This window comes from Coregonus clupeaformis, chromosome 11, assembly GCF_020615455.1.
Source record: "Coregonus clupeaformis isolate EN_2021a chromosome 11, ASM2061545v1, whole genome shotgun sequence".
Lineage (NCBI taxonomy): Eukaryota > Metazoa > Chordata > Actinopteri > Salmoniformes > Salmonidae > Coregonus > Coregonus clupeaformis.
In genome coordinates this window covers 45,151,060-45,165,173 of record NC_059202.1, presented here as the reverse complement: position 1 = coordinate 45,165,173, position 14,114 = coordinate 45,151,060, and the positions used below count along the sequence as shown (strand labels likewise).

Genomic DNA, 14,114 nt, shown 5'->3' with positions numbered 1-14,114 from the left:
TGAAACTCTCGACCCGCTCCACTACAGCCCCGTCGATGTTAATGGGGGCCTGTTCGGTCCACCTTTTCCTGTAGTCCACGATCAGCTCCTTTGTCTTGCTTACATTGAGGGAGAGGTTGTTGTCCTGGCACCAAACTGCCAGGTCTATGACCTCCTCCCTATAGGCTGTCTCATCGTTGTCAGTGATCAGGCCTACCACTGTTGTGTCGTCAGCAAACTTAATGATGGTGTTGGAGTCGTGTTTGGCCACACAGTCGTGGGTGAACAGGGAGTACAGGAGTAAATATCAAGGAGTAAAACTGTGGGTTAAATGAGACCTCTGTGGGTTAACTGAGACCTGCCTTGCATGTAAGTCTATCTCTCGTGAGGTGTTAGCTACAATATCTGCTGTACAGAAACTATTCCACAATGGGTGGTACCATATACATATAGTTCTGCAGTAGACTCCTTATGTTATAAAAACACTGGCTGCCAGGCAACATGCATGAGGACCTGTCTGCCTGTCCTCTGATCATGCAGGTAACATCAGTGGATCAATCCTCTATATGTTGTCAAGGGGGAAGGACAATAACAACGGAAAAAAACAGCATGTACAGAAATACAGAGATGAAAAAAATCAGACATTCATTTTTTAAACGCATGTGTAAAAACACTGTCCAAGCTCTGTCCCACTCCCAAACTAATATCACCCAGGAATACACTGGGTACGACACCTCTCCTAATAACTGCCAATAATGTAACAGCCTTTTCATTTCTAACATAATAACCAGTCTCCTGGACCCTAGCGATAGATAGAGAGAAAGAGAGATATAGAGATAGATAGGTGTAGTACCCCTGACACTATAGTCCACACCAGTCTCCTGGCCAACATCACAGTGAGGTGGTAGTCCATCAGATGGAAGTTCTGCAGAGAGATGAGACAACATAAACAGACTGAAGGAATGAGTGTGTGTGTTTGTGTGTGTGCGTGTATGTGAATTTGCTCACCAGAGAGGTAGAGGGCAGCAGGTGTGTGTGTGTGTGACTACGTGTGCGAGTGTTTGTCTATATTACTAATAACCAGATAAACATTTGGCATCACCATGAGTGACAAGGAGTTGGAATGATGGCACAAACAGACTGGGACTCAGGCTAAGGTCTGCAACAGCGAGGAATGTGTGTGAGAGTGTGTGTGTGAGCGAGAGAGTGTGCGGAAAAGCATGTTGTGGCGAGAAGAGAACAGTGGAAGATATCTCTCCTCCTATCTGTGTTGCTATAGCTTCTTACCCCTCAGGTGAAATATTTCAGACAAGGTAAATAATCTCTACTCCCCTTCAGTCACATCAATGATTTTTCTGACTAACCTAACCTATACTATGTTAGAGAAGATGAGAGAGAATATTCAAAGGCAGGTATCTTACATCACCGGTTTGAACGTTGGGCCAGTAACCGAAAGGTCGCCGGTTCTAATCCCCGAGCCGACAAGGTGAAAAATCTGTCTGTGCCCTTGAGCAAGGCACTTTAAAACCCTAATTGCTCATGTAAGTCGCTCTGGATAAGAGCGTCTGCTAAATGACAAAAAATGTCAATGTAAATCACAGTCAGGATGGGAAGGAAGAAGATATGACCGTCTTGTGGTAGTTGCAGACTGATAGTCAACTTCAAAAAATTTCGCTAAAGGGGGTCGGATCAAATAGGCCTACACATTTAATTTCCCATGGAATGAGCCTTGCGTAAATAGGTATGTGTGTATTTGGGGAGGGGAGGGGATGTTAAGCCTGCTTGTTGTAGTACAGTACTGTACCACATCTGTGTGTGTGTGTGTATGTGTCTCTCTCTGTATGTCGTCCCCCTTCATCCATTCCTCACCTGTTCCTAGGTCCGTTGCTGAGGCTACCTCCTACCAGTGTCTGTTGGGAGGGCAGAGCAAAGCAGCTCAGCTGCTATCTACTCGGCCATCTCCGGCCCCCGGGCATGGACTGGCACGGGCACCACCTCAACACCCACAATCACTCCTCCACTGCAGGCTCCTCCTGCCTCTGCGCCTATACCAGCACCCAGAGACCACCACTACCTCACAGCCCGTCCCAACGCAGCCATGGCCTCTGGGGAAATAAGAACTGAAGACAAAATCGTCAATACAACAACAGGCCACTACAGAGAAAGACAGAGAATAAGTCAATAAAGGACAGGGTAATGTTTAGAAGGCACAACACGTAAGAAAACACAGTGAAACAGGAGGTAGAATACTATCTGAACTATCAAATGCTTTTTTTTTTTGCAACACATTTTGTTATGGTGTGTGCTCTAATGAACACAACCCAGCTTCAATAAAGACAGCATCAACAGGGTTGAGTTCAGATGGATGGCAATGCACACATTGAAGATAGTAGTAGGCCTAATGTAATGAATAGAGATTATATGATTAATTGCTAAACCTACCTGGCAGAGAGAAACATAAGATAATATCTAGACAATTAATTTCTATCTGAACTTTAGACAATGTTGTTCTCTACTGAACACAGCCCGGGCACAGAAACACACTTGACAATGACAGAGAGAGAGGTGAGCGACTACACCCAGATAGAACAAGATAACCAAACCAGGTTATCCCAATCCTTTGGTGTGTTTGTGTGAATGTATTGACAATGGAGGAGGTATATATATATATATATAATATAAAACCACTTTTAACACTCTTTTCCCTGTTTAACACCTTAAATATGCGCCATTATTACCCATCTAACTATTTGTAGCTAACTTAACTTAGGAGAGGGATGACTGACTGACAAGTAATATATATATATAAAGTTATATTTTTAAATAAAAAAGCAAAATCTGAATGCGATGCTCACGAGTTCTGTTCACAAAACGATCAGCTAAACTTAGCTAGCTAGCTGATCGTTTTGTGAACAGAACTCGTGAGCATCGCATTCAGATTTGCTTTTTTATTAAAAAATATAACGTTATATATATATATTACTTGTTGCAATCTAGCTAAGTAGCTATATATCTACCTATACCCATTTCTGATGATCCATTGATCTAATCCATGATGTCTTGACGGCTGTGTTGCAAGCTAAATGCAAAAAACATAAACAAAGGGTTAGGACCAATGAGAGTAGAGCTACCAATATGGCTGCAATGAGTTGGCAGCCATATTGGATTTTCTATCCGGTGATGTCCCTGGAACCACGTTATACCTTTTATGTTGGCTAGCTAAAAAGCTAGCTAACATTTTATTTTAGTAAAACGTTGGTAGGTTAGCTTAGCTACATGCTAGCTAGCCTGCTAGTGCTGGCTTGCAAAAGAGTCAAGTTCACCCTAAAAAGTGTAAAAGCATCCACCCTTTGTTTACTTTGGATATTGGGGAAGTCAGTCAGTCATCCCTCTCTCCTTTGAGAAATGATGGTGGTGATGAATTGCATCAGCTAGCTAGCTATAGCATTTTTTAGATTGATTCAATCTCAAAGTTACATTGAACAATCAAAACAGATTGGAGTTTAGCTAATGCAATCAATCTCTGTTTTAAATATGTTTTCTAAAGTGGCAGGGAAGATAACATACATTTTAATGTGGGCAGCAAAATATCAGGCCCCAACAAAAAAGGCACCAGCAATCATTCAGAGAAGCCAGAGAGAGAGGCTGGGCCCATCCTTCTGAACAGCTGGATCAAGAGGCTGGGCCCCATCCTTCAGAGCAGCTAGAGAGAGGCTGGGCCCTATCCTTCAGAGCAGCTAGAGAGAGAGGATGACAAAGAGACAGTACAGCAGACCCAGCCAGAGACGGTAGCAAGAAAAGAAGCGGTGAAAATGCAAAGTGCCCTGAGTGGAGCTGCTAAGTATAAGTCCATGTTTAAAAATGAGTGGACAGCCAAATGGCCATTTATAAATAAAGGAACCACGAGCATGCATTATTGGTGTTCAATATGTCGGCAGGAGAACACATGTTCTCACCAAGGCATTACAGATGTCATCAGACATTAAGAGCCAGGGCCACCAGGAGAAACAAAAGGTGCTGCAGTCTGCAAGTGACATTGCCTGGTTTTCTGTCCCAGTAGCCGCTTCTGTTGGTGGGTTTTCTACACAAGAAGCCAAAGGTATACACACTATCAGTATAAATCAGGGGGAAAAGTGTAAGGCTTAAGACTGTACTGGATAGGCAACACAACAACAAAAATACTGAATGTAACATGAACACTTGTAACACTTAAATCTAATACAAATAACCATTTTCTGTTGCAGACAAGGTGGGCAGAGGTTAAGGTGGCCATGTCATTGGTTAAGCACAATGTGCAGCTGGCGGATCACCTTGGGCCTCTGTTCAAGGAGTGTTTCACTGATTCCCAGATTGTGCCCGCACAAAGACCACCTGTATAATCAAAGAATCTGTCGCACCACACTTTTAAAAAAGAACTGGTGATGAAGATGAAAGACAATCCTTACACGATCATCACGGATGGTCCAACGATTCAGGTAGGCCTATTAACGCATATGGATATAGTTTCCAAAGTTTGACATCTTGGCCTTTTGTTTATTTTCCCCTCTTGTTTTATATAGTAGGCCATGCACTCAAAAGGAGTGAGTCTTTAAACTGATAAGCCTATATGTTGTCATTGCAGGAAGAGAAAAGATGAACCCACTCACAGTGCATTTATATGACACTAACAGAGGGTGCACAGGTTCCTTGATATGTGCACTACCACTGGGCCGAAGTGCAGCACAGGTGAAGTTATCTACCAGAAGATAGATAGGGCTTGCAGGAGAACAACATACCATGGGACCTGTTAAAAGGTGCTATGAATTCCATCGCGTCCAGAATGTTAAAGGAAAATCCAAACATCTATGTCCTTGCATGGCGCTGTCACATCATCCACAACACTGCCAAAAAGGCTGGACAGGGTTTTTTGGAGGTGTGTAGTGCATTTAGTAGATTTATGTATGCTTTGAATTACTTAAATTTAGTCTAATTCCAAGCAAGAAAATGTATCATGGAATGATTTAATGAAAATGTTTGATTACAAGTTATATATTTTGCAGGTGTCTGGAGTTGATGTTGAGGACCTAGTCGTGAATGTTGGATATTGGTTTAAAGGAAGCACCAACAGGAAAGGTTACCGGACATGTAAACATTTTAACCACGTCTATTTTCGTAATTGTTGAAATACCCAACAGAATACATTTAAAAACTAAAAAATCCGAAAATGGTGGTGGAAATGTGTTTATTAAGACCGTAAAGATTTGAAAAAAGTTAGCTAGGCGTAGGACGGTCCTTATTGTCTTTCAGATGGCTGGCTACTGTTAGCTAGATTTTAAGATTTAGTTGAAAGAAGTCTTGTAAATCGAATTGACAACTAGTACAGAACACGTTTTCGTACTTAGCTTATCCTCGGAATATGCTAGAAATGTATTTTTTCGAAAAAGCTAGCTTGTACTCACACAACGATGAGGCGAAATTTCGAATCTCACGGTTGTGAAAGTGGGAACAAATATTTGGTTTCTGATGCCGTAGTTCTTGTACCCCATGCTACAGTTACGCTCAGTAAACAACCAATCATATTCGTTGAAATACATGACACTCCTCCCCCGGATCGTGCAATAGGGTGCACCCTTCTCGGATCGTGCACAACACTGACTAGCTAGGAATACAGAAGAAAAACTGCATAACAACTTTTGTTTAAAATGTGAGTGTTTTTTGTGTCATCGTGTAACCGGTTCACGTTGGTACCAACTCGAAATATTTATAGCAGACGAATTTACTGGGAGATGAAAATAGGAAATTGTTTTCACTGTTATCCTGCCAAGGGGTTGGGTTATCGGAGTTAGCTACTTGCTACCAAACGTTAGCTGCTAACTAGCTAAACAACTAATCAAGGGCTGGCAAATCCTACATTATTTGTTGACAAACTGTCCCTTGCATTTGAGAAATAAACATTTCCCGAAGAGAAAAATACAAACGATCAAACTTAAGGAGCTGGTGGATGCTGGATAGCTAGCTACCACTGCCTACTAAGCTATTCTTATCCGGATGGGAAGCTTGTGTGCATGAGCACGCTTCCTTCCTGTAAGTTCTATTCTCCATTCTCTAGCTGGTGCAAATGGAGTCAACAATGGACCCAACGCCTAATGTCACAGATAACTTGTATAAAAGTGAGTAGCAAATGTTAATTAGCTATTTTCCTTCGTTTCATTTAGTTACTTACCATAAGGTAAATTGTCACATGCATGGAACTGCAGGCTGTTGTGCTAGTGAAGTCATTAATTGAATGGGTTGTTTTTATGCCCTGTGCTTCCGTTGTAGATATACACTACATGGCCAAAAGTACGTGGACACCCCTTCAAATTAGTGGATTTGGCTATTTCAGCCACAACCGTTGCTGACAGATGTATAAAATCGAGCACACCGCCATGCAATCTCCATAGACAAACATTGGCAGTAGAATGGCCTTACTGAAGAGCTCAGTGACTTTCAACGTGTCACCATCATAGGATGCCACCTTTCCAACAAGTCAGTTAGTCAAATTTCTGCCCTGCTAGAGCTGCCCCGGTCAACGATAAGTGCTGTTATTGTGAAGTGGAAACAACTAGGAGCAACAATGGCTCAGCCGCGAAGTGGTAGGCCACACAAGCACACACAACGGGAGTGCTGAAGCGCATAAAAATCTGTCCTCTGTTGCAACACTCACTACAGAGTTCCAAATTGCCTCTGGAAGCAACGGCCGAACAAGAACTAGAACTGTTCATCGGGAGCTTCATGAAATGGGTTTCCATAGCCAAGCAGCCGCACACAAGCCTAAGATCACCATGCGCAATGCCAAGCGTCGGCTGGAGTGATGTTAAGCTTGCCGCCATTAGACTGGAGCAGTGGAAATGCGTTCTCTGGAGTGATGAATCACGATTCACCATCTGGCAGTCCAATGGACGAATCTGGGTTTGGCGGATGCCAGTAGAACCTACCTGCCCGAATGCATAGTGCCAACTGTAAAGTTTGGTGGAGGAGGAATAATGGTCTGGGACTGTTTTCCATGGTTCGGGCTAGGCCCCTTAGTTCCAGTGAAGGGAAATCTTAACGCTACAGCATACAATGACATTCTAGACAATTCTATGCTTCCAACTTTGTGGCAACAGTTTGGGGAAGGCCCTTTCCTGTTTCAGCATGACCATGCCCCCGTGCACAAAGCAAGGTCCATACAGAAATGGTTTGTCGAGATCGGTGTGGAAGAACTTGACTGGCCTGCACAGAGCCCTGACCTCAACCCCATCGAACACCTTTGGGATGAATTGGAACGCCTACTGCGAGCCAGGCCTAATCGCCCAACATCAGTGATCGACTTCACTAATGCTCTTGTGGCTGAATGGAAGTAAGTCCCCGCAGCAATGTTCCAACATCTAGTGGAAAGCCTTCCCAGAAGAGTGGAGGCTGTTGTAGCAGCAAAGGGGGGGACCAACTCCATATTAATGCCCATGATTTTGGAATGAGATGTTCGACGACCAGGTGTCCACATACTTTTGTAGTGTGTAGTTGCACCAAGCTTTGAACTACTAGGTGATTACAATCAAATGCGTTTTGTTTACAGTGACTGAAGAGGACGTCAAGAGGTTAATAGAACTGCGTTCCTCCAATGAGGCTCTTTTCACAGGAAAAAGAAATGCTGCCAAGGTTGCCTGGAAGTATGTGAGGGTTGTCATATGTATGAAATTGTATACACCAAGTATACCAAAACCAGTTTATCTAACGATTTTCTATCTTTAACTGTGCAGTGCAATTCTAAAGGGATTAGGTCTTGAGGGAAAGCTGACAGCTGACCAGATTGCCAAAAAGTGGGAAAATCTGAAGACTAGATACAAGGTAAAGTGTGTGTGTGTGTGCGCACTTGGAAGACTGAAGTTGGGTGTTTACTGATATTGTCAATATTTACTGACCATGTCTTCAAAACAAAAAAGCCTCATCCCAGCAGTGGAGGCTGGTGGGAGGAGCTATAGGAGGACATGCTGATTGTAATGGCTGGAATGGAACAGAGTCAAACGTGTGGTTTCCATATGTTTGATATCGTTCCATGAATTCCATTCCAGCCATTACAATGAGCCTGTCCTCCTATAGCTCCTCCTACCAGCCTCCTCTGCATCCCAGCCATTGTCCTACTTCTGTATTTGTCTTTTTCCTTAAGGATTTAAAATACCCTTTTCTTGGCAAGGACACTGTTGCTACCAGCATAGCCTCCTGGCCCTGGTTCCAACTTATGGATGAGGCCATGGATGGACGCCTCTTCAACAGCGCCCACGTTTTGGCGGTGGAATCTTTGGGTGGTGAGGATCCAGGTGCTCCATCGCCATTAACCAACGAGAGAGAACAGGGGACCGAGGGTGCTGACATTTTGGAGTTCTTGATCAAAACGGAAATGGAGGACAGTGCAGGGGCAGGGAACTTGGAGAACAATGCAACAGTTAACACTGATGCAACTCAGACCGGGGCCCCTACTACTATGGGCTGGCGAAGAATGTCAGAATGCTCATATAAAAGTAAGTGAGCTGAGCATACTCTGTGATTCTGTTGACAGTTAAAATTATTTATTAAACCTTAATATTTGTCCAGGAGGTCTGTCTAGATTCTTGGTCTTTAGTAATTGTAGTTATTGATTGTTAGCAAGCTTGCTGCAAAAAGTGTGTTACTTGATACAAGGTAATCATTCATATTACTGACATTGTTTCTTGCTCAACAGTGACAGAGCAGGAGACAGAGAGAATGATAAAGCTGCGTGCCGTGAATGAGGCTCTCTTCACAGGCAGAAAACATACTGCTAAGCCAGCCTGGAGGTGTGTATGTCTGGGAAGGACAGATACAGACCATATTTTTGCCCAGCACATTCTGTGATTGTCTGTCCCTAATCCACCCCTAGCTCTTTCGCACTTATGTATGTCTAAAAGGACTGGATAGGTGTAAACAATATGGTGAAAATGTCTGCCTAGCTAGCCTATCAGAAGTCAAAATTTAGCTATTACCATATTGCTTATACCTATTTGATCATTTCAGATTTTGTTTAGTGTCCTAACTGAGAATTTGTTTGAAAATTGTGTTTTAAGTTAACCATTGTTTTTTATCTCCATGTTTTCCTGCAGAGCTATTTTGAATGAGTTGGGTCTTCAGGGAAAGGTGACTACTGACCAGCTAGCCAAAAAGTGGGATAACCTCAAGAGGCGATATAAGGTAGTGTGAGAGTGATGGCAGTAGTCAACTAGTGTATTTGTGTATGTAACATGTATTAGTGAACTTTTAGTGTAGTGTATAAGAAACATTCTCCTAGTCTCGAAATAATTCTTGATCCACAATGTATCTCGCATCACCTCCTGCACAAATCTCCTCTCAATTCCACACTGCTCTGTCCACTGTGTTCCTCTTTTGGTGCAGGAGTTGAAATGTCCAGCCCGCGGCATGGAGAGCAACCCAAATTCCTGGCCCTGGTTCTACCGCATGAATGATGCCGTCGAGGGGCGATTCGCCGGCTGCGCCCCCATCCTGACGCCAGTAGTAGAGGAAGGTGATGAGGAGTTTGAGCCCTCTCCACCACCAAGGAAGAGGGCTCGTCGGACACCAGGGAGGGGGGGAATGTCGGAGTTCTTGACAGAGTCAGAAATGGATGAGCTGGTAGAAACAGAGGATAGGAACGGTGCAGCCATAGGGGAGTATCACAGGACCACGGAATTCTCATATAAGCGTAAGTGATTATGTTTTTCCTTTTTAAAGGGATGATTTGCTCAAAATTCAACATGACTGTACAAAATCAATATGATTTTCCACTTACTTAGGCTGGTATTGGTTGACCCAGACAGTTTTTAAAGTGCATGTTTGAGTTATTTAGTTAGGTTCGCCATCTTGTGACCCTAAGTCTTGTGAGTTATTGGTAATATGCTAACTAGTAGCAACAATAACTGATAAACAGCTTCTATCGCCAGGCCATCACTGTTAAACAGTTACCACTACCCGACCTCCGCCCAGTACCCTGCCCTGAACCTTGGACACTGTCACTACCTGGCTACCACCCAGTACTCTACCCTGCACTTTAGAGACTGCTGCCCTATGTACATAGTCATTGAACACTGGTCACTTTAATCATGTCTACATACTGTTTTCTAGTCATGGCTCATCCTATAGAACTACTGCTATACACACACCTTTTCTATTTACATACTGTCCATACACGCCATTCACATACATATACAGGCCTCCTGTAGCTCAGTTGGTAGTGCATGGTGCTTGCAACGCCAGGATTGTGGGTTCGATTCCCACGGGGGGCCAGAATGAAAAATGTATGCACTCACTAACTGTAAGTCGCTCTGGATAAGAGCATCTGCTAAATGACTAAAATGTAAATGTAAATATATATTTACACTGAGTATACAAAACATTAAGAACACCTGCTCTTTCCATGACAGACTGACCAGGTGAATCCAGTTGAAAGCTATGATCCCTTATTGATGTCACTTGTTAAATCCACTTCAATCAGTGTAGATGAAGGGGAGGAGACAGGGTAATGAAGAATTTTTATGCCTTGAGACAATTGAGACATGGATTGTGTATGTGTGCCATTGAGGGTGAATGGGCAAGACAAAAGATTGAATTGCCTTTGAATGGGGTATAGTAGTAGGTACCAGGCGCACCGGTTTTTGTGAAGAAATGCAACGCTGCTGGGTTTTTCACGTTCAACAGTTTCCTATGTGTATCAAGAATGGTTCACCACCCAAAGGACATCCAGCCGACTTGACACAACTGTGGGAAGCATTGGAGTCAACATGGGCCAGCATCCCTGTGGAACGCTTGACACCTTGTTGAGTCCGTGCCCTGACGAATTGAGGCTGTTCTGAGGGGGGGGTGTAAAATGTTTGACATTTTACTGCATTGTTAGGAGCTAGTATCATAAGCATTTCGCGGCACCCACTATAACATCTGCTAAGCTGTGTACGCAACCAATAAACTTTGATTTGAACAAGGTACTTCGATAACACTTCTTTGTGAAGAATAACGCTGGTTGTTATATTTGCTTGCATTACAGTGACTGAAGAGGACACCAAGAGATTGATAGAGCTGCGTGCTTCCAATGAGGCTCTTTTCACAGGGAAGAGAAATACTGCCAAGCCTGCCTGGAGGTGAGTTGGCTTGTGTTGTAAGAAAATATTTGGCCAAATAATAATCTGCTATTTCCAGTCAATGTACTTAGTTTATTTTGTACATCCCTTATTTCTCTGCAGGGCAATAGTAAAAGAGATGGGCCTCGCAGGCAAGTTGTCTGCTGACCAGGTCTCTAAAAAGTGGGACAACCTGAAGACAAAATTCAAGGTACTGTAACTAGTGTGTGTCTATGTACAATCTCACCCTATTTGTCAGTGTGTGTACTTGCACATGTATGTGTACATCCATGCTTATTTGTGGGACCGGAGGATGGGTAAGTCACTAAGTTTTATCTCTCAATAAATGTAGATCTTCTTTTCTCCTTTAGGACTTGAAGTACCCGCCACGTGGCATGGAGAACCAGAGCAGCCCTGCCTCCTGGCCTTGGTTCCAACTTATGAACGATGCTTTCGAGGGCCTACTGGCCGGGAGAGCCCCCAAAATAACGCCTGTATGGATGAGCGAGGAAGACTACTTGTTTGTATCCTCACCGATGCCTACAGAGAGAGACCCGTGTCCCATGCCAGAGAGGAGTGGGATTTCGGAGCTGGAAGAGGGAATGGGACCAGGGGACACAGATGTGGATGGAACGGTTACGTTCATCGATGCCAGTGGAGAGGAGTGCCCCACACCTTTGGAATTCTCCTATAAAAGTCAGTGCAATTCCTTCATTCTTCATGTCTCAGAATGTACTTTTAAAAGTAAAACCTCAGGAGATAAAAATGGATGAATGTTGACAAAATGTGAGGTAAACAAATCAACTTTATTTTTGTTTTGATGACAGTGACAGAGCAGGATACGAGGAGGCTGATCAAGTTGCGTGCTGCCAATGAGGTTCTCTTCACTGGAAGGCGAAATGCTGCCAAGACTGCATGGAAGTGAGTAGGATTTAGGGATGAAAAGAAATGTCAACGACAAAGCACTGATGTCAAATATGCATTATCAAAACTCATTGATCATGTTTGTGTGCAGGGCCATTTTAAAAGAGTTGGGTCTCATGGGAAAGGTGTCAACTTACCAGGTGGCCAAGAAGTGGGACAACTTAAAGAGGAGATATAAGGTAAACAAAATGTTTGTTTGCTGCAAATTTGTGCACAATAAACCGAACTGTAAATGGATCAAAATCAGAATGTTTTTAATGAAGGACCAATCCTTCCTAATGACCATGCATTGCTCAAACACTGTAGTCTGCTCTGTGTTTGTATTCTATCCTGTGTTCACACTTGTCCCCTGTTGTTCCCTGAACAGGACCTGAAGTACCCTCCTGTGGGCATGGAGAGCATGGCAGACAATGCTGCTTCCTGGCCATGGTTCTACCTCATGAACGAGGCCATGGAGGGCCGCCTTGCTGCCAGCGGACCCGTCCTGACCCCTATAACGGAGGGTGACGACCCCGAGCCTTCCCCTTCGCAGCCCACTCGAAATAGAGGACGCCAGTTGCTGGACAGGGGCGACACCACACTGGAGTACGACCAAGAGATGTATGCGGACCCCGCCACAGAGGAGTGCGACCGGGCCACAGCAGAGTGTGAGAGGGCCCTGAGAGAGGAGAGGTTGGGTAGGGGGCCAGCTGGGGGCAATGCTGCTCACAAGGGAGTAACACTGGAGAGAGAGTGGGAGATGGTGGAGAGGGAGAGGGCAGCAATAGAGGGGGATAGAGCGGCGGTGGACAGAGAGCGGCAGTGGCTGGACAGCGAGAGAGCCAACTTGGCAAGAGAGAGGATGCTGTTGGAACAGGATCGGGTGGCACTGGGGAGAGAGAGAGAGGCCTTTGAGAGCCAGAGGGCAGCAGTGGTGATGAACAGCGCTACAGTGGTGCACACTGGACACATTAACCACTGTGGGATGGGGATGTAGACTGATGGTATAGACAGCCTTGGAAGCCAAGGACTAATCAAGAACCTTCAAGTTACTTGGAGAACAGACTTTTCAGCATGTTTTCACCTTATTGGCTTGAGATTAATCTATTTTTACACTCTCTAAACTTAATGGTTTGTTCAACTGAACCAGTGAGAGATTTCAATCTGTGACATTGTGCACTTGTTTTGAATGACATTTGGGAATTTCTCTGTGTTGTACTTCTTTTGACAGAGTAGGCTAATGATATAAGCCGTAACGTTTTTATGATTTGACTCATCTCAATGACCTCATACCGTCTTTTCAGTCTTGGTAGCAATTACAATATATTGTAATAAAATACAAATAAGCACCATAAGTGAGAGAACTGAACGCTTCTAAAAGTACTAACTTTTAAAATGTGTCTGTGAAAGCTGTTTTCAATTTCAAACAATTAAAATGCTGTAACGTACTGCAAAAAAAGTATGGAAGTGAATTATTGTTTGGAAAATCTAATCACAGTAGGAGAGAGGGTTAAGTCGAGCCATTTTTTACATTCAGCATCACTCAGTCAAGGGAAATATATACAGTGCATTCGGAAAGTATTCAGACCCCTTGACTTATACGTTACAGCGTTATTCTAAAATCGATTAAATAGTTTTTCCCCCAATCTACATACAATACCCCATAATGGCAAAGCAAAAACAGGTTTGTTGAAATTTTTAGATTTTTTACTATCACATTCACGTAAGTATTCAGACCCTTTTGCTCAGTACTTTGTTGAAGCACCTTTGGCAGCGATTACAGCCTCGAGTCTTCTTGGGTATGACGTTACAAGCTTGGCACACCTGTATTTGGGAAGTTTCTCCCATACCTCTCAAGCTCTGTCAGGTTGGATGGGGAGCGTCGCTGCACAGCTATTTTCAGGTCTCTCCAGAGATGTTCGATCAGGTTCAAGTCCGGCCTCTGGCTGTGTCACTCAAGGACATTCAGAGACATGTGTGCTTAGGTTTGTTGTCCTGTTGAACCTTCGCCCCAGTCTGAGGTCCTGAGCGGTCTGGAGCAGGTTGTCATCAAGGATCTCTCTATACTTTGCTCTGTTCATCTTTCCCTCGATCCTGACTAGTCTCCCAGTC

General features: G+C 43.8%; 1 protein-coding gene and 1 long non-coding RNA gene across 6 annotated transcripts; one reads left to right on the top strand and one right to left on the bottom strand.

Moving 5' to 3' along the window:
- Positions 1-209: 209 nt before the first annotated feature.
- On the bottom strand, positions 210-5,558 carry LOC121577019. Its single transcript, XR_006002554.2, has 3 exons — positions 3,547-5,558; positions 1,849-2,099; positions 210-904 (listed from the first exon to the last, which is right to left on the bottom strand). It is a non-coding gene; the product is annotated as an uncharacterized LOC121577019 (long non-coding RNA).
- Positions 5,559-5,569: 11 nt separating this feature from the next.
- LOC121577018 lies at positions 5,570-13,461 on the top strand. 5 transcript variants are annotated; one of them, XM_041890696.2, is made up of 14 exons: positions 5,588-5,662; positions 6,068-6,128; positions 7,556-7,649; positions 7,740-7,827; positions 8,147-8,498; positions 8,699-8,792; positions 9,096-9,183; positions 9,385-9,691; positions 11,027-11,120; positions 11,223-11,310; positions 11,471-11,795; positions 11,927-12,020; positions 12,115-12,202; positions 12,391-13,461. In XM_041890696.2, exons 2-14 carry the CDS (start codon positions 6,077-6,079, stop codon positions 12,997-12,999), a joined length of 2,373 nt encoding a protein of 790 aa, XP_041746630.1. In that variant the 5' UTR covers positions 5,588-5,662; positions 6,068-6,076; the 3' UTR covers positions 13,000-13,461. The 5 variants fall into 5 exon arrangements, with proteins under 5 accessions (XP_041746631.1, XP_041746632.1, XP_041746634.1 ...); XM_041890697.2 differs by having other exon boundaries at positions 5,570-6,128; positions 8,174-8,498; XM_041890699.2 differs by lacking the exon at positions 7,556-7,649 and having other exon boundaries at positions 5,591-5,662.
- The last annotated feature ends 653 nt before the right edge of the window (positions 13,462-14,114 follow it).

What these genes read in the sequence shown, in the direction of transcription:
- LOC121577018 (XM_041890696.2), top strand. Translation starts at nt 6,077, where the DNA reads ATGGAGTCAACAATGGACCCAACGCCTAATGTCACAGATAACTTGTAT. An exon ending in GTCAGAATGCTCATATAAAA is followed by an intron (nt 8,499 to 8,698) that starts GTAAGTGAGCTG and finishes CTTGCTCAACAG; the next exon opens with TGACAGAGCAGGAGACAGAG. An exon ending in ACTGCTAAGCCAGCCTGGAG is followed by an intron (nt 8,793 to 9,095) that starts GTGTGTATGTCT and finishes GTTTTCCTGCAG; the next exon opens with AGCTATTTTGAATGAGTTGG.